Consider the following 20,702-nt stretch of genomic DNA (forward strand, 5'->3'; position numbering starts at 1 on the left):
AGGCATGTTGTTAAATTAGAACAGGCTTTGTATGTGGTATGACTAATAAGTTGAATTGAAGATGAAGTATAAGTAAAAATAATAGTTGAAATGTAAAGAAAACTGGAACGTTGCCCTCGTGTTACATTAATAGTTCAGTGGATGGAAAAACAAAGAAAGCAAAAAGATAAAGAAAAGAATTGAATTTTATAGTGCTCAGGCAAGCTAGGAGCATAACTTCCCAACCCCTTAGAGAGGGCCCTGGCTAAGAAAGCATTAATAGAATTAGATGTTAATATCATATACTTGTCAGAAAGCATCAAAGGTTGTTGTGTGACGGAAATATAAAACTTTTTTAAAAAATTGAGTACACATTACATCAGTAAAGGTAGAAATATTAACTGTTGGAACTATATAAGAAAAGCATAGTGATACAAAGCAAGTTAAGGCCAAGTAAAATAAATATAAGTAGAACTAGATCAAAATGATGGAAGGAAGCTGTAAGCAGATTGAAAGATGAGAGTAAAGTAAATATGCCAAAGTTTTTATAAACTAAAAGATGAGAGAGAGAGAGAGACACAGAAGTTAAAATTTTAATAGGAAAAAATATCAGGACATGGAAAACTAAAGTATTGTAACTGTATGAATATATCCGATTGAGAAAAAGAAAGTAGAGTAAATACCTTATACAGCCACTCCCCAACTTATGTAAGGGTTGTGTTCTGCGAAACTCTGTGTAAATCAGAATGTAAATAGAATTATATAGTCAATTTTTTTATCTCATGTGCAGGAAAAATTACAAAAGTGCACAAAATTACAAAAATTTCAAAATTATAATATTACAAAAAGAGAGAAGACAGGCATAATGTCAGCAAGTTTTACTTTTTGGGTATCATTGCTAGAATTAACTCTCCAGCTGATAAGCACACTGCTGCATAAGTTGAGGGCTGTGGAAAATTAGAAGGGGTTTTTTCCAGCACTTCGTAAAAATTCTCTGTAGCTGCAGAATCGGCACTGATGACTTCACTGCATACTTTAATGTTCATCTTAAATGCCTTGATCCTCTAACAAGTTCTTTTATACGTGCACTGTCCCTTAAAACAGTATTCACTGTTGAAGCAGCGAGACTTAATTCCGTGCAATAGATGACAAACTTTGTCCTGCTTTGTACTTCTTAATTAATCATCTTCATTTCTAAATCAATTTTGTTTCTTATGCTAGCACTGCCAGCACTTGCATTTTCTGTTGGTCCCTTTCCCTTCACCATTGTAATAAGTAAATAGGAACGAATTGAAGATTCTGAAAACTTATTTATGTTGTTTATATGATTGAAGATTTCAGTGAAGGGGAACTCATTTCACCATAATACCATAACGTAAAAACCCACAGAATGCCAGTTATCGGTATTATTGCAAATGCAATAAAAAAAGGTAAAGTGCAACCATTATCAACCCACTGCAGGACGGAAGCCTCCTCAATTCATGCTGAGGGAAATGGACGATAATCTGCCACGCTGATCCAGTGTGGGTTGGCAGATCGACCGTATTCAGCAGTCAGGGTCTTGAACCCCGGTCTACTCAAAGAGCGCGTGCTACTGTCCCCTCCCGCTCATGACCACTCGGCTATGGAGGCCGTTTACTACCCGTTTATAATAGATTGCGCTAACAAAAAAGCCCAATAAATTGGAAAGTGCAAATTGTTTTTATTGTTTTATGGTAGTGACCTTCAGAAATGTGTTTTAGAAAAATATCACAAAGGCGTTAAAAATTGATTCTTATAATGGAACATATGATAACAATGAAAGTGTAGTGCAATTTCCATTGTAAAAATGATCTTTTGGAGAGATAAATAGCTTAGTTATATAACAAAAATTTCAACTTCCAAGGTCTTGGAGGAACGAATTACCAAAAAAAAAAAAAAAAAAAGTGTGTTATTGGGTTCACATTACGATATTAGCATTATTAGTGGCATACAATTCAAGAAAGCAAGCTCACAGCATCAGTCAAAAAGAGGGGAAAAAAAAAAACCCTCCCATTTCATCCTCCATTTGTTCCAAATGCCTGTCCAGCTCAGCCTTAAATTTATTTAGTCTATTAGCTTCCACAACAAAAGATGGAAGCCTGTTCCACCAATCAACTACCCGCTGGCTAAAGGCAAATTACCGCACATCTATTCTACGCCTCTGTAGCCGCGTGGTTAGGAGCGGGAGTGCAGTAGCACACGCTCTTTGAGTGGACCGGGGTTCAAGCCCCTGATTGCTGAATACGGTCGATCTGCCAACCCCCACTGGACCAGCGTGGCAGATTGTGGTCCATTTCCCTCACCATGAATTGTTGAGGAGGCTTCCATCCTGCAGTGGATTGATAATGGCTGCACTTTACCTTTATTCTACAACTATCTTTCCTCAATTTGAAACTGTACATCCCTCAGGTTCTTAGTCTGAGTGAGAGGAATATTATCAGCATTCAGTTTGCTCAAGCCATTCAAGGCCTTATGCACCTCAATCAGATCACCGCGCAGGTGCCTACTCTCCAGGTTCTGCAATTTGCAGAACCTAAGCCTTTCTTGGTAAGAGCACCCCTTTTCCCTCACCAATCTTGTTGCCCTTCTTTGTACTCATTCTAGCAACTCTACATCCTTTCTAAAATGAGGCCTCCAGACCTGTACACAGTACTCTAGGTGTGGCCTGACCATTGTCTTGTATAACGGGATAATCACCTCCCTGTTCCTGCTAGCAAAATTGCTATATATCAATGGCAAGACTCCATAACCTGCCCTGACAACTCATCTGCATTGCTCAGCGAACTTCATATTTGACTGCACAGTTACCCCTAGGTCTTCTTCACTTTCCACTTCTCTAAATGTAGTGGAACCACACTCAGGGAAGTGGAAAGTGAAAAAGATAACCAAAGAGAAACGTACCACAAAGTTGGTACGTTTCTCTTCGGTTATTGCTACCCATATGCAGTACTTTGCATTTGTCAATGTTAAACTTTAGTTGCCACTTCTCAGCCCATTTTCTCAACTTATCTAGATCCAGTTGGAATGGCATACTGTCTTTACTGTTGTTAACAACCCTGCCAACCTTTATATCATCTGCAAACTTGGACATTAAACCTGATATACCTTCATCAATATCATTGATAAATATACAAAACAACTATGGGCCTAACACCGAACCCTGGGGAGCTCCACTAATAACATTTGTCTGTGAAGAGTAGTGTCCATTGATTACCACTCTGTCGTCTCAAACTGAACCATACCACTCCAATTTCTACAGCAGTCTTCCATGTGCAACAGTATCAAAAGCTTTCCTGAAATCCAAGTATATAATATGAAAATTATTTTTGGCATTCAGTTCCTTTGTGACCACATCATATTATCCAATCAAATTGGTCAGACAAGACCTCCCTTTAACAAACCCATGCTGTGTCCTAACTATTACTGCAGTCTTGTCTAGATGATCCTGCAATGCTTCTTTAACCAGTGATTCCATTATTTTCCCCTAAACACAAATTAAACTAACAGGTCTGTAGTTACTTGTGTTACCTTTTGAACCCCCTTTGTGAATTGATGATACATTTGCACACCTCCAGTCCATGGGGACCTCCCCTGAATCCAAGGAAGTTCTCATAATTATGGCTAAGGGTTTGCTTACTTCCTTTGCTGCCTTCTTTAATATAACTGGATAGATCCTGTCCACTCCAGGTGCCTTCCTTATGATTAACTTCAATAATTTCTCCTCCACTTTGCTCTCAGTTATTAGAAAATTACTTAGCTCCCTGTTAGCATTTGATAAACTTCTGGCTCTCCCCTCATTGAATAACTCCTCATGTGTGAATGTAGATGCAAAATACTCATTTAGTTTATCAGCTACCTGAGCATGATCATCAATAGTCAACCCATCTGTTAAGTTGTCCAATCTGACTCATCCCTTTCCTTCTAGAGTTTACATAAGTAAAGAACTCTTTGCTGTTTTTCTTTGCCGATATTTGACGATATTTTCACAATACCTCTATTTATTCCTATGGGATGCAAACTATGTTTCCACAATTTTTTTTTAAGTTTGCATCGGCCGGCAAAAACTTATGTAAAGTCGAATTTCCGTAAGACGACTATTGCGTAAGTCGGGGAAGGGCTGTACTTCCAATACCGATGTGCGTACATCAATATATGGAAACATAATATATATATATTTCCAAGTATTGTTGCATGTACATTATCAATACTCATTAAGTATTGATGCATTTTTTTTTTTTTTTTTTTTTGTTATGAAACCCCAGACACTAGAGGTATTTTAACCTATAGTACTTAGTACCGTGCATGGGTTGGAGGTTTAGAAGATGAAAGAAGATATTTATTGACATTAGACTTGAGTTTCTGTAGACTGTAATTTTCAAGAAATACATATGAAGGAAGGTTGTTCCAGAAAACGGCAGTGGAATGAATAAACTAGGAAGATGAAATGATGGTACTATGAGTTTGAAGTTGGAGAGTAAGTGCATGTTGGCTGGTGGTGGCACGTGTTTGGACTGTTTTGAAAGAGAGAGCAGGAATTATAGAAGCCAGTTCAGAAGAAAAGTGCCCATGGAAATATCTGTAGAAAAGGCATGCAGCAGAATCAGAATGTCTATGAGACAGAGAGTGGAGAGACTCTTTTAGAGATGAGTCATTAATTAACCTAACTGCCCTTTTATGAATGGAATCTAGAAGCCTAAGAGAGGTTTTAGGTTCTTCTCACCAGGTGTGGGAACAGTATTCCATGATAGGGCAGATTTGGCTTTCTTCCAAATGGCTGTTCACTCTGTACACGATTTGTACAGAGTGAACAGCCGTTTGGAAGAAAAGTAACACCGAGAGTGAAAGAGAAAAACCAAGATTTTTAGATGCAGAGGAAGCAATATTTGTAATGTGCTTGTGCCAAGAGAGATTAGAAGATAGGGTAATCCTCAAAAGAGATATATCATCTTGCCTAGAAATCGGAGTTTCACCAAAGATAAGCACAGGAGCAGAAAAATCCCTTTTCCAATAAACGGAATAAACAAAAAAGAAGAATCCTTTTTCCGATAACTAAGTTGGCTTTGCCCCACTGGTGAATTACCTGGAGATCGGCATTTAAGGAATTGATAGCGGATATCTGAGAGGTTGAAACTGATTGAGCAGGGCGAAGTTTCTCAAACTGGAAAGTGGAATGCAATGTGATATCATCAGCAAAACTATGGACAGGATTTCTGGTCAATGGAAGATGGTCATTAATATACAAGAGGAAAAGAGTGGGGGAAAGAACTGAACCTTGGGGGACACTGGCATTAGTGGAGAAGTTAAAGACGGAGAGCCATCTACCATCACCCTCAGTGAACAATCAGAGAGAAAACTGGATAACCAATTACAAAATACAGTTGGGAAACCATATGATGGAAGCTTATTTAGAAGACATTTATGCCAAACATGATCGAAACCCTTTGAGCTGTCAAGAGCAACTGCTTGTGTTTCACTGAACTTTTCCATTGAAATTTTCCACAAATGGGTAACAAGCTAGAATATCACCAGTGGATTGACACTGACGGAATCCATACTGGTGATCGTTGATCAGACAGATGGTTTCTAGATAGTTTAAGAGTTGGTGGTTAATTCACTTTTCCATTACTTTAGAAAGAGTAGATGTAATTGCTGTGGGACAATAATTGGATGGGAGGGATTTGTCACCCTTTTTAAGAACTGGCTGGATATGAGCAGATTTCCAAGCAGAAGTAAAAACACTTTTGGAATAAGAAAGTGAAAAAAGGTGGCAAAGAACAGGAATAAGTTCTGGAACACAGGTTTTGAGAACAAGGGGAGAAATATCATCAGGACCTGAAGCTTTTTTAGCATCAAAATTTGCTAAAATCCTTTTGACATCCTTTTGACAGAAGACCATTGGAGGCATTGAATGGGGCATGGTGGGAGGTGTTTTGCCAAGATCATTAATACATGAGTTGGAAGAAAAATGGAATGCTAGCAGGTCATCTTTATCCTTGGCTGAAGTGACAATAGAACTATCTGGTTTTGACAGAGGTGTGAGCAGAGATGGGCAAATGTTGTAGTCAAAAGCTTTGGCAAGAGACCAGAATGCTCAGCTACCATTAGGCAAGAAACAAGTTTCTACTCTTAGCCTGTTAAAAATCTAGTTTGGACTGATTAATAACTGACTTTACAATTGTTGCGATCCCTGGTGTAGGCATAAAATGAAACTGAAGTATTGGAAACCATCCAATTACGATGTGCAACATCCTTCTCTTGAACAGCCTTAACACATTTATTGGAAAACCGTGGTTTGGATAAAGGAAGAGATTTTAAGGTGGAGTGTGGAATAAATGATTCCGTTCCTACAAGAATAATTTCTCTGACACGATCTGAGCAAACATTGACATCAGAAGTTTTGAAACAACAATCAGACCAAGGAAAAGGTCGCAGGTCATCCCATTTTGTATTCTTTTAATGCCAAACAACATGAAGTTGGGAATAGCCATGAGATAAAGGTTCCATTGGAGAAGGGAAAATCACCAAGATTTAATCTGAGGTGCCTGAAGGACCACTCACTTTGACCATGTTCTTAGAAGGGTTGTTTGTGAGAAAAAGATCAAAGATGTTGATATTCTGGCAGGTAAATGTCCAATCTGTGTGAGGTCATTAGTAATTGCAAAAGCTGCAGCATCTCGACCAGCTGGGTCTGTGTGAGTAGAAAACGTAAGCCAGCTGGAGTTGTGAACATTAAAATCACCAAGGAAAATTACCTCACTGTTAGGAAAGTTGGACTGGAGAAAGTCAAGTTGCAAAGAGAGGAAGTCAGAGTTCCCAGCGATTAGTGGAGTTGGGAGAATGGTAGAGACAACAGATGAATTTGACAGGATGAGGTAGAGAGATTTTAAGCCTGAGAAGATCGAAAAGAGGAGATTCCAAATTAGCAAGTCTGTGATAGGGAATATTGGAACGGACATATGCACAAGTGTCACCTTTGAGGCGAAAGGAATCATACTGCGAATAATTTGGGCATCTGAGATGAGCAGTAGTTGAATCAGCCGATAACTGAGATTCTGTCAGAAAAAGTACATGAGGTTTGGCAGACTGTAATTGGAATGGACATCATTGAGATTAGAACTGAGACCATGTATATTTGTGAGATGAACTTGGAAATGTTTGGGAGGTTTAGATCTTTTTACAGAAAAGTTTGTTGTATTAGTTTGACAATTCATGGTGTATTCAATAGTAAGAAAAATTGGGGGGGGGGGGAAGATATGCTGTATGAAGCAATGAAATATTTGGATATTAGCATTAGCATTAGTAGAGGCATATGATGCAAGAAAGCAAGCTTATTCAGCATCAGCCAAAAAAAAAAAAAAAAAAAACAACCACTACTCCCATTTCACCCCTCAATTCATTCGAAATACCTGTCCAGCTGAGCCTTAAATTTGTTTAGGCTATCAACTTCAACAACAAGCGATGGAAGTCTATTCCACAAACCAACTGCCCGCTGGCTAAAGGCAAATTTCCGCACATCTATCCGACATCCGTCCTTCCTCAATTTGAATTTATGCCCTCTCAGGTGATTATTCTGAGCAAGAGGAAGAATCCCATCGGCATTGAGCATGCTCAAGCCATTCAAAGCCTTGTACACCTCTATCAGATCACCTCGGCGATGCCTAGTCTCCAGGCTCTGTAATTTGCAAAACTTAAGCCTTTCTTCGTAAGAGCAACCCTTTGTTCCATTCACTAATCTTGTTGCCCTTCTCTGTACTCGTTCCAGCAGCTCTACATCCTTCTTGAAATGAGGCCTCCAGACCTGTATACAGTACTCAAGGTGTGGCCTGACCAATGCCTTATACAAGGGAATAATCACATCTCTGTCCCTGCTAGAAAAATTCCTGTATATCATTGACAAGACACCATGAGCTACTCTTGCAGCTCGTCTGCACTGCTCAGAGAACTTCATATCTGCCTGCACAATTACCCCCAGGTCCTTTTCATTCTCTACCACTGTCAGCGTAGTACCACAGAGTTGATACGTTGATCTGGGGTTACTGTTTCCCATATGTAGTACTTTACATTTGTCAATGTTAAACTTCATTTGCCACCTCTCAGCCCATCTGCTCAACCTTTCCAGATCCTGTTGCAGCAGCATAGTATCAGTAGTGTCCTTAACAACCCTGCCAACCTTTGTATCGTCTGCAAACTTGGACATTAAGCCTGATACACCATCATCAATATCATTTATAAATACAGAAAACAACAATGGACCCAACACTGAACCCTGAGGAACTCCACTAATAACATTAGTCCACGTTGAGCAGTGTCCATTGATTACCACTCTCTGTCTTCTGCCACTCAACCATCCCTTTATCCATAGCAGCAATTTGCCTCGAATGCCACACTTCTCCAATTTGTGCAGCAGTCTTCCATGTGCAACAGTATCAAAAGCCTTTCTAAGATCCAAATATATAATATCAAAGTTATTCCCTGCATCCAGTTCTTTTGTGACTACATCATAGTATCCAATCAAATTGGTCAGACAAGACCTGCCCTTAACAAACCCATGCTGTGTCTGAGCTATAACTGAATTCTTGTCCAGATGATCCTGCAGTGCTTCTTTAACCAGTGCCTCCATTAATTTTCCTGGAACCGAAGTTAAACTAACAGGTCTATAATTACTTGTGTCAGCCTTTGATCCTCCTTTGTGAATTGGGGTTACATTTGCACATCTCCAGTCCATGGGTACCTCCCCTGAGTCCAAAGAAGCTCTCATAATTATGGCTAGGGGTTTGCTTACTTCCTTTGCTGCCTCCTTTAATATAACTGGATAGATCCCATCCACCCCGGGTGCCTTTTTTATGTTTATCCTCAACAATTTCTCCTCCACTTTCCTCTCAGTTATTAGAAAATCATCTAGCTCACTGCCAATGTTTACTTCACCTACGACATTCCCCTTCCTGAATAACTCCTCATGTGTGAATGTAGATGCAAAATACTCGTTTAGATTGTTAGCCACCTGAGCTGGATCCTCAACTGTTGAACCATCAACATCCAGTGGACCAATCTGATTCATCCCTTTCCTTCTTGTGTTTAAATAGGTAAAGAACTCTTTTCTGTTTTTCTTTGCATCCTTTGCCAAGGATTTCTCATAATCTGCCTTTGCCTGCCTAATCTCCTTTGTGACTTGGTTACAGACCAACTTATATCTATCATAGGCTTCCACGTCACCCATTAATTTGTATGTATCCCATGCATTTTTCTTCTCTGCCATATGTCTCATTAGTTCATCTGACAACCATTTAGGCCTGAACCTTGAACAATATTTTTTGGTTGGTATGTAAAGCCTGGTAGCTTCCAAGATTAGTTCCTTGAATGCTTCCCATTTTGAATTTGCTGTTGGTAACATCATCAGTTGGTCCCACTGTATAGAATTTAAATACTGTCTCAGACCATCATAGTCGCCTTTACGAAAGCAAAAACCCTTCCCTTTACCTCTGATGGTAGTTACCTCCTTGAGTAAATCCCACTTCAGCACACTGTGATCACTGCCACCCAGTGGTTCATTTATCTGCAGATTCCTAATGCATGAAGAATCACTACTGATAATCAGATCAAGAGTATTACTCCCTCTAGTTGCCTCCCGAACATGCTGGTGTAGAAAACAATCATCCAATAAATCCACAAAAGCCTTGCTAGTGTGTGAGTGACCAACCCACAAATTCCAGTCAATATCTGGGAAATTAAAATCCCCCATTATAAGACTCTCTGATTTACTGGCCCATTCTATTTCCCTGTACAGTATCTTATTATACTCATCAGAGTCATTAGGCCTATAGCACACTCCTACTCTCAATTTTGATTTACCTATGCTTATGTCACACCAAACTGACTCAACACTGCACTGTCCAGCGATGTCAACTGGCTTCACTTCCTTGGATTTTATGTGTTTTTTAACTAATAGCATAACCCCTCCTCCCTTCCTATCCTGTCTATCCTTTCTGTAGACGTTGTACTCCCGAAATTCCAGTTCTGCATTCCTTATATCTGTGTGACACCACGTCTCTGATATCCCAACAATATCTGCCTTTGATGTTTTGAGTAATACCTCAAATTCATCAAATTTATTTACTAAACTCCTAGCATTAGTGTACACGCAAGTATACATGCACCTGTTTCTATTCTTAGCTACCCTAACACAACCCATGTGTTTACTTGTACCGCAATGACTTCCAGCAGTCTCTGAAATATGCTGCATCTTGTTTTTAAGGCTTCTGCTCATTCCAATAGAAGCAGTGCAAGAATCTCTTTCACCTCTGCCAGTGGCTACTGTTAATCCATTAGTCTTTGTGTCCCCCCAAGCTAGCAGTTTTCCGACCCACCTAACACTGCCTCGATAGCATCAGCAAATATTCTTGCACCCTTTCTATTTAAGTGTATCCCATCCCTGTAGAAGCAATCTCTCCTGTTAACAAGTACAGTCCAGGCTGAAAAAAATTCTACCCCTTCAGCCTTGCACAATCTTTCCAGGGCCGAATTGATCGACAAGGCTCTCATCATATACTCCCTCCTATCGTGTCTGGGCAGAATTGCAGACACTCTCAAATTCAACCCTACTTCACGGCTCTTTTTCAACAGTGACCTGTACTTGTTAAGTAATTCCGCTGGTCTCCTACTCTTAATATCATTAGTGCCAACGTGTACAACTATATCACCTTTTGTGCCCTTAAAAGATGATATCTGCTCTACAACGTCATCAACCTTTGCCCCTGGCAGACATACCCTGGTCCTGTTCCACCTATCCTTTTTACAAAGCATGTTCCCCGTTTCCCTGACAATTGAGTCACCAACAACTACTAGTTCCTGTTGGACCAGCGCATTCTGCCTTGGGGGCTGCCTCTGTGTTGCAAGATGACCAAGTCCAAGCTCTGGCGTTGATGTGGGCAGCTGAGAGCTTGATGGGCCCCTCAATTTATTTCCTTCGAGGGCATCCACCCTGTCCTTCAAGGTCTCATATAGGCCCATAACAACGCCGAGTTGTTGCCTAATTTCCTTGCACTCCTTGCATTGTGCACACACAAAGACATCCCCCATGGCAGTATCATGTCCCGTACCCGATTGCTCCGCAAACATCAAGCAAATAGTGCATCTTAAAAGGCTGTGATTCAGAGGGCAACCGCCCCCCTCAGTTCTCCCCTGAGTCACAGCACTCCCATTAGCTTGAGCCTTTTGCTTTGCTGCTCTGGTCAGAGTCATGATTTCGATTTAAATGTCAATAAAATTACAATTTCAGAACAAAATTAAAACCTTAAACTTGTATCTTAACACAGTTATAACGCTATATTTATTTTTCAGTATCGAGTGTTATCTACGAGTTCCCTTTATATAACTTCCATATCAAGTATGTATTAATTATTTGTTACGTTTGTACTCTAAGTCGTTATATATATATAGTTAAAAGTACAATTTAATTGACAATGAAGTTTAACAAGATTAATAGATGTACTGATTAATTGACAATATTATATTATGCACTATACTATACAAAGCTAATGCTATCGAATTCCGGATATGCTGTATCGCGTTTCAGTAACGAGTGTTATCTACGAAATCCCTTTATATAACTTCTGTATCAAGTTATGTATTAATTATTTATTTTTACTAATTATTTATGTTCCGTAACCTAAGTGGTTATATGTATAGTTAAAATTACAATTTAATTGCCAATGAAGTTCGACAAGATTAATAGATTTTACTGATTAATTTTCACGTAACAATGGCGGCCGTTTATGAACGGTAAACACGTGGATTTGATACCCTTTCCGATACTAAGTAATACCTACAAAATCTCTATCTAAGTTATTTTAACTTTAAGTACGGTAAGTAGGAATATAAAGCTACTCTAGAAATAAGATAATATGTCAATTTAAACTAATAAAAGATATATTAGAACAATAAAGCAGAAAATAAATCAGAAAAAACTTTTCTATTCCAAGAGCGGCAGAAAGGCACGTCCGCACAGGAAACCCTCGTCCTCAGACAGGATATGGCGTGCACATGGTAAGAATATACCCAGATCCTTGACAAAACGTGGCTTTGACAATGTCCCTTGCATGCAGACTACTTGGACTCCCTACCGTCATTATCTGGCAGAGTAGAAACCGCAAGAATTATACACTAGCTGATCTGGAAGCCTCCTAGAGAGTTACCAATAGGTTCTGTCCTGTGTACTAACTAGCGGCAACCCAAAGGTCGCGCTTTTGAATCCCGCCTCAGGCTTGGATTAGAGTAAAATGCAAAAACTTTGGGAGGTGCATTATGGCCACAGAAGCCGATGCGGCAACAACTAACAAAAAAAAACCAAAAAAAAAAAAAAAACTAAGCGGCTGGCTTGTGAACACCGTTTTAGAACTGTACACTTGAAGTGTAAGGAAATTTGGATCTCGCCATGGTGTTCATCATAACCGTAAAAGACAATCTACTGCACGATGGAAGAGAATTGTGGGGGGGGGGATTTACCGGAACTTAGCTCGGAGACTAAACATTAGTTCCACCACTTCAAGCCCCCAATAAGCAAAGTGGTGGTATTGCACTTGTTGATGAGAGTCATCTACCACCTAGTATTGCCTGGTAACACAGAGGGACAACATTCCTCTGTGTGGTGTGAGCGCACACCTTGACCTCTGCTTGCTTTGGTTCACAACTGGGTGGTCACCCACAGTGTGCTTGCACGTGAGGTTATACCCAGGATTACTAACAGTCCCACCATCGTGAATATGCAAGCAGAGGATTTGGTTGTCACAGACCTTTCCGGACTTCTTCAAAATTGGGTCCACTTGACTCGAGTGGCACCCGAATATCAGTTACATCAGCGTTATAGACTCCCAGAGGTAGCAAGCACCACTTGTCTGGCTTATTTTCACGATACGATGGTGTCTCTGGAACGGATTAATATCGTAAAGCTGGGTACACTGTATTGTATAGCTATGCGCATGGTTTGAAATGCAGTATTTATGAATGTTTGACATTCATTTTTTTTGCAATTAATGTTTATATTTTCAATTTTGTTGATACTTGATACTTTGGAAAAAAAAAAAAAAACTCGTAAACCTGTGAACTCGTAAAGTGAGAACTGCCTGTACACACTGAAAAAATTGTGTTCTGTTGGACTAATGATATTCGTTTTTACAGACTATAGTTCATTCTATTCTATTACAAATGTGGTAAAAAATTAACAAAGATTGATCTCTACAAGTTAGTAGTGTATAATTTTGTGTTCCCTTCGTACATTAGCAAGTTTTGACATATTTTTGGAATGATGTGTTGCCTCATAAGGTATTGAATTAAGCAAACTTTTCATTAATACGTTATATTTATTTTTTGTAAATTTTGATGATCACATTTGCCACAAAATCAATCAACAGAACTGTAACCAATCTGTAATGGTGACAAAATTTGATATTGCATATCTTGAAGTTCAAGGCACCAATGAAAGGCTGTTATTTTGATGTTGTTGAAACCATTCAAAGAGCTGTGATGAGAACATTGAATAGTATACCAGCCATGGCCTTCCACCAGTCATTCCAGTTGCTTTGTGATCATTGCATCCAGTGTGTGAATGCAGGAGGAAGTTACTTTGAATAAACATAAAGTTAGGTTACTCATATGTGGGATTGTTATTTTTTCTAGCATCAGTCTCATTTTCCAATTGCCACATTATGTAGATGAGAACCTACCGGATGCTACCAAAACAGAATTGATATACAGTGGTTCTTAGTTGGGAAACTGACAAGTGCACATGGAAGTGCAAAATATAACAAATTATCACAAGTCATGTTTTGGATTTTAATAATCTGTATACCTGCTGAGTGTGAGAGAATATTCAGCCAGGTTAGGAAAACCATGAACTGGGTTCAAATGTTATCTTTCTAGTGAAGTGTCAAGAAATGCTTCTTACACCCAAGCCTAGACATCAGGATCATTGTTATGAAAAAACTTTGACCCAGCATTTCTGAAGAAGGCAAAGTCTGTAACAATATCTTTCTTTTTTTTTTTTTTTTTTTTTTTTTTTGAAGCAGTCAAAATCAGTTGTCTAATGGAATATCCAAACAGAAATCTCCATGTATAGAACAGTGTTAGGTATACTAATATTTAGAAGCATACTTTACTTTTTTTTTTCTACTGGAAGCAATCCTGTGGCTGTATTTTAATGCAAAATTGTATTTTTTCCAGGTGAAATTCAGTTTCTGGTGCAGTTTTGGACTTAAAACAAACACACACAAAAAAAAAAAAAACCCCAGCTTTTTCAGAAAAGTCTCCTGTTTTGAGAAGCACCCCTGCTTTTTTGCAAAAACTCTTTCCTCTTGCTTACAAATGCCTGATCTACAGCTTTTTGAAACGTCAAAAGTTGGCAGCTGTGTTATTTTCATTTGTAAATGCTCAGAGATCAGAGATCTCAGATTTTAAAATGGTCCACTAAACATACCTCTCTAAAATCTGGACCATTTTAAAATCTGAGATCTCTCAATCTCCAAGGGTACTGAATTTTAAAGAGTTTATGCTATCTTTTTTTTTTTTAAAAACTGCTTTTAAAGGAAATAAATTAATTAAAGCAGTATGATTTAAAGGGTATTTTCATTGAAACTGAAAACAAGATTGTGAATGTGTTAACTGTTCAGTCATTAGACTGTGTTATGCTTTATTTTTAATGCTGATATGCTTATGATTACTGTTTAATCATAAATTATTGCCCTTTGTTCAGACAGGTTCACAAGAGTTCTTAGAGAACAGCAGCAAGAGCGAGCAGAAAGAGAAAGGCAACGCATCAGAATTATGAATGCCGATCCCTTTGATCCTGAGGCACAACGCTTAATTGCAGAAGAAATAAGGTAATTTTCTTTCCTTCTCAAACTATAGAAAGTGGATCAATTTAATGTATAGAGGATGTGATCAAAAAGTCTGGAAACCATGCCAGTATTTAGAAAAATTCTCTTTCACTCACTTTTTCTTATTCTAAGTGTGTGTGTGTGTGTGAGAGAGAGAGAGAGAGAGAGAGAGAATAATATTTATTGCTAGTAAAAATGTGTTCATCATATACAGTTAGATAACAGGTACAATACTTAGCGATTTAACTCTTCACACCCACAACGCCAGGGTTTAAGCTTATTGACTATTTAAGTGGACATCCTTAGTATTCTTGATAAGTTTTTTTTTTTTTTTTTTGGAATTGCTAATAGTTCCTATATCACATTCAGAATAATTTTCCTAGTCATAACAAATCTGTTACCTTTAAAGGGGGTATAAAGCTTGGGAAACAAAAAATGCAGGGGAGGGGGAAATTACAGTGCTTTGAAGGAAATTTTTGAATGGAAAAATTTTCACAAGCTTCAGGGACTCTGTTTGCATCAATTCTCTGACGACAACTTTTCCAGCCATTTTTCTCTAAACAGCATCATGTAGTTGCTGTAGTATTCTTAGGTCACTGTTTGACAGTGCTGAACAAATTAATAATGAACAATGTCCTTTGACCAAAAAATATGCAATATGCAATTATATTTGATCAGATATGATCTTTTGAAGGGCAGCCAGACCAAGGATCATCTTGGCCCTCTTTAAACTTTGTAAACCACTGAAAAGTCTTTGAATGACATATTGCATCTTCTCCATAAGCTGTTTTAACATCTCATGGTGTTCTGTTACACTCTATCTAATTAGAAACAAATTGATGCAGATTTGCTGCCTAGTAAAATCAGTTTAAAATTCAATGAAACTCATGAAAAAAATTACTATTCAAAGCACACTGATTTAGACATTGCAGATAAATGTTTTGATTCATGCATTAACTATTTCTAGATGATTTGTTGAACGTGTTTCAACAAGTTGCAATTCTCTGTGGTGCCACAGTTTCAAAATACGAAATCAGTCAAACTTTTTAATGGTATTTTGTATAGGAAAATTAAAAATTTGAGTGAGAGCATTCTTTCCGTAAATAATATATTTTTAAAAGAAGTTTTACTGCATTTTAGCGGGATTATGATTATAAAGGTGCTGGGGAGGAGGTAGTATTTTTGAATTAGCTGTATAGTGAAGGAAGCCAAACTGCACAGGCCAAAAAGAAATTAAAAGTAGATAAGAAAACAGACAAATTATGTGCTTCCCTCCTAACTGTCAGCCGTAACTACCTGTAGAGGCAACTTCTTCTAGTAATCAATAACTTGCTGGCTAAAAGAAAACTTTCTATAATTTAGTCTAAACCTCTTTCCCTGTAATTTAAATTTAGGGCCCTAGTTCTGTAATTCTCTGTAACACTTGGGTCACTGTTTGGGTCACAAAATTTTGCCTTCATTCATTTTACTAACCCCTCTCAGCACCTTATAAACCTCAATCAGGTCCCCTTTGATGTGTCTGGTTGCCAATTGCTGTAGTGCACATGATCAAAGTCTTTCTTCATACGGTTGTCATTTGCATGATCTTACCATGCAAGTTTCCTGTCTTTGAACCCTTTCAAGAAGTCCAATGCCTTTTTTGAGATCAGGTCTTGATACCTGAACACAGTATTCCAAGTGTAGTCTAACAATCACAATTGCAGTGGGATCATGATCTCCCTGTTTCTACAGGCTATTGTTTGATATATCACTGATGGGATACCAGGGCTTTTCTGGCCACCTACTCATTACTGAGAGAACTTCATATCCACTTTATCCTAACTCCCAGTTCCTTTTATTTTTTTGTTTTGAATTCAACCCTACCAGTGTACGTTATTTTGGGATTTCTGAGACTTTGCACTTGGTTGCTTTAAAACATAGCTGCCACTTTTCTGACCATCCCTGAAGCCTGTTCTAGTCATCCTGAAGGAATGCTGTTTGGCACTTTCATTGACAACTCTCCCAAACTTTGTTTTCTGTGAAAATTGACTTCATGCCCTTTATCTCTTCATCAACGACATTTATGAAATCCAGAGACAACAATGGTCAAAGAACGATCTTGTGGAGGACCCCACTTCTGACATGACACCAATCTGAAGAATATCCATTAATCACAACCCTATGCCTTCTGCCCTGCAGCCGTTGTGTGATTCAACTTAGAATCTTGCCACAACATGTTCCAGCTTATACATTAATCTCTTATGAGGGACTGAGTTAATGCCTTGCTAAATTTCAAGAGGTTTAGGATATTGTTACCCTTAGTATTTTCTCTATCATGCTAGTAAAATCCAAATAAACTGTGTTGAAGTTGTTCCCTACATTCAGCTCATGAGTAATTGTGTCAAAATAGCTTAACCAAGTAGGTTAAAATTTATTTTTCCTTAACAAAAACCACATTGTGTGTGTGCCTTCAGAATACCATTTCTATCTAAATGTCCCTGGATTGCACTCTTAATCATTTTTTCCAAAGTTTTTTCTAATTACTGAAGTCAGACTAACCAGTTTGTAGCCTTTATTTATTGGTGATACTTTGGCACTTCTCCAATTCAAAGGAATCTCTCTTGAGTTTAGTAATTAGCCTCAATGGTTTGATACACTCTCCTGTTGCCTTCCTCAAAATTACTGGGTATATGCCATAACAGAGTCTCTCCACTCGCTTTCTCATAGACATACTGTTTCTGCTGCATGCCTTTCTACAGATACTTCCATGGGCACTGTTCTTCTGAATTGGTTCTATAATTCCTGCTCTCTCTTTCAAAACAGTCCAAACATGTGCCGCCACCAGCCAACATCCATTTACTGTCCAACTTCAAACCCACAGAACCAACTTTCATCTTCCTCATTTATTCATTCAACTGCCATTTTCTGGAACAACCTTTCTTCATATGTATTTCCTGAAAATTATAATCTCCAGAAGTTCAAGTCCAATATCAACAAATATCTTCTTTCGTCTTCTCAACCTCCAACCCAAGCACGGTACTAAGTATTATAGGTTCTAATACCTCTCGTGTTTGGGGTTCACATTAAAAAAAAAAAAAAAAAAAATCTAGGAACTTTACTTGCCTTTAGGCCCAAAAGTTTGTCTAACGAAAAATCTTTTGAAATTTCAATATTTCTAATTTCATGCTTTCTCGCTTTGCTTGCACAACATCTCTTCACCATGAAGTGTCTTTTGTTAGCAAAGATCGATTTGAAGTAACTGAGTGGACAGAAACCATGGGATACCTACCTAGTAACGGGTTGGCCCACCTTTCTCCCGGATAAGGGCAATCACACGGCAAGGCATTGAGTCCACTAGTTCACGTAAGTGTTCCACAGGTATTTCCATTCATGCTTGCTGCACTGCTGTCCATAATTCCATCACATTCTAGGTGGAGAATCCAAAGCTCGAATGGACCTTTCTGCAGCATCCCAAAGATGCTCCACAGGATTCATGTCCTGTGAATGGGAAGGCCATTCCATGGTAAAATCTGCAGAATACTTTTGAAACATGTTCTAGTCACCATGGCTCTGTGGGGAGGTGCATTGTCCTGCTGGAAAAAGTCCATTGCCCTGTAGGTGCACGATGACCATGAAAGGATGCAGATGGTCTGCAAGAATGGACACATAATCTGGACCATTCAGAGATGTGTCTAGATGTACCAGAGGTTCCACGTGTGCCAGTTGAATACTCCCTGAACCATTACCGACCGTCCACCTGCCCGAACAGTTTCTTGTTGACATGATGGGTGCATGGCTTCATGCATTTTCTGCCAGATATGCACTCTCCCTTTCACTTGAAATAACTGGAAACAGGACTCATTGGACTATGAAACCTGTCTCCAATCATCCAAGGTCCAGTGCCGATGTTCTTTCACTCAGTCGAGGCATAGAGTTTTGTGTTGTGGTGTTAGCAATGGGACTTTGGTGGGTCGGCAGCTCCCATAACCTATTGCAGCGAATGATTGCCTGATGGTCTTGGTGGAGATGTTTCTTCCACCTCCCTCGTTGAAGTTAGCAGTGATTTGTGCCACTGTTGCTCTCCAGTTGGCTGAAACAATGCAAGACAGATGTTGACGGACTTTCATCCACTGCCTTTCTCCATCCACAGCGCTGTCCATGATGAGATGTTATTCTGGAAATGGCATATTCCTGATACACTTTTAATACTGTCAAACATGGATGGTGCAATTTCTGTACCAACTCTGCGATAGAGTGACCCACGCTTCAGGCACCCACTGTCATCCCTCTTTCAAAGTTGGTTAACTCATGATGTTTATTCATACTGACATTGAATTACCGTCTATGTGAATGCAGTAATGCAATGTACCTGTGTACCTGCCAAGTGGTGGGTTCGTCCACTAGCGAGAGGGGTGACAGCATCGTGTTGCCTAGGGACCAGGTATCCCATGAATTCTGTCCTTTCGGTTTATTTATTCGGTTCATCAGCAATACCAGCTGGATTATCTAAAACTTTCTCATATACTGTACACAAGACTCTGATCTGGTTCAGATTCTTTTTTGTATTCACAGACATGAAAAACTCCTTTTTGCCATTTTTTGCTCTTGCAACCAGTTCTTTCTCATACTCAGTCTTGGCACCCTGACCTTTTCTGTGGTACTATTACAGATAAAATTTTGTGCTAAAGATTACAATGGCTGTTGTATGGTTCAGTACCTTTCATCACTTTGTAACTTTCACATTTGCCATCTTTTTCTGCTCTATTAGACTGGCCAGCTCTCTATTCATCCAGCTTGGGATGTTCCTCTTGCCATATTTCTTAATGGTATATATGCATTTGTGGCATCTGTGATGATTATTACTTTAAAGTTATTCCATAATTCCAATATATTTTCCTTCCCTTGTCAATCTGCCCAAAATTGTCATACTTTCCTTTTCTGAAATTAAAACCCATACCTTTACATTTAACTACACTTATTTCTTCATCTTCCAATTTACAACTGCAGGATCATTGCCTACCAATGGTTTCTATATTGTAATCTCTGTGATGTCTTATGATTCTTGAGTAATGATGAGTTCTAGAATCATGCTGGTACAATTAATAATAATCAAATTTATTTAAAAATTTTGTTCTCCAGGGTGAGTTTCCCTCCTATTCATTCCAAGCTATTATCTGCAAATTGAAATTACACGATAAGACATTTACGTTTGCTTGCCCATTCTATCTGTATGTACAGTATCTTGTCATACTCTTCACAATGTTCTGGTCTGTGAATTACTTCTACTCTCATTAAATCTCTACTTGGAACTAACTCAAACCACAGAGATTCTATGCTGGTAGATTTAACTTCTGACTCAACAAAAGCTCTTTTCTCACTCAGGCTGCCTTTGATATGAAGCATGAACCAGTCACCCTTTCTATCCTTCCTAAATACATTTTATGTAATGTAATGTAACATCGTGAAACTTATCATCCCCAATTTGTGGGTGACACCACATTTCCATTAGCCTTATTATGTCAACATTAGTTGTCCTAACCAGGAGTTCAAATTCACCTGACATTACTATAGAAATAGTTAAGACTAGGTATTCTTCTATATTTTACCACCCTGACACGCCCCTTGAAGTTATTTAGGATTTTTTATCTTTCCACTCATTTGAAACATTACCACTCTCAAAACACCTTACCAACCTCAGCTGTTGTGGCAACAAACAAAAATTCTTGAGATGTACAAGCATAGTAGGACAAGGGAGGTATATGACCCAGCTCATGCATTTTAAGAGAGGCCTTACAAAAACTTGATTATTTTATTATTTTCTATAATGTAAGTATAGAAATTAATAAAACAATAATA

General features: G+C 38.6%; 1 protein-coding gene across 3 annotated transcripts in view; it reads left to right on the forward strand.

The window, feature by feature from the left end:
• rngo (DNA damage inducible 1 homolog rngo) overlaps positions 1-20,702 on the forward strand; it is a 210,460-nt gene that overhangs the window by 92,447 nt on the left and 97,311 nt on the right. For all 3 annotated transcript variants that reach the window (XM_090368801.1, XM_090368800.1, XM_090368802.1), the window contains exon 3: positions 14,744-14,870. In XM_090368801.1, coding sequence (XP_090224927.1) covers positions 14,744-14,870 — 127 coding nt within the window. The remainder of the gene's footprint in view (positions 1-14,743; positions 14,871-20,702) is intronic.

Source organism: Mastigoproctus giganteus, chromosome 2, assembly GCF_048544385.1.
Source record: "Mastigoproctus giganteus isolate SK-2022 chromosome 2, ASM4854438v1, whole genome shotgun sequence".
Classification (NCBI taxonomy): Eukaryota; Metazoa; Arthropoda; class Arachnida; order Uropygi; family Thelyphonidae; genus Mastigoproctus; species Mastigoproctus giganteus.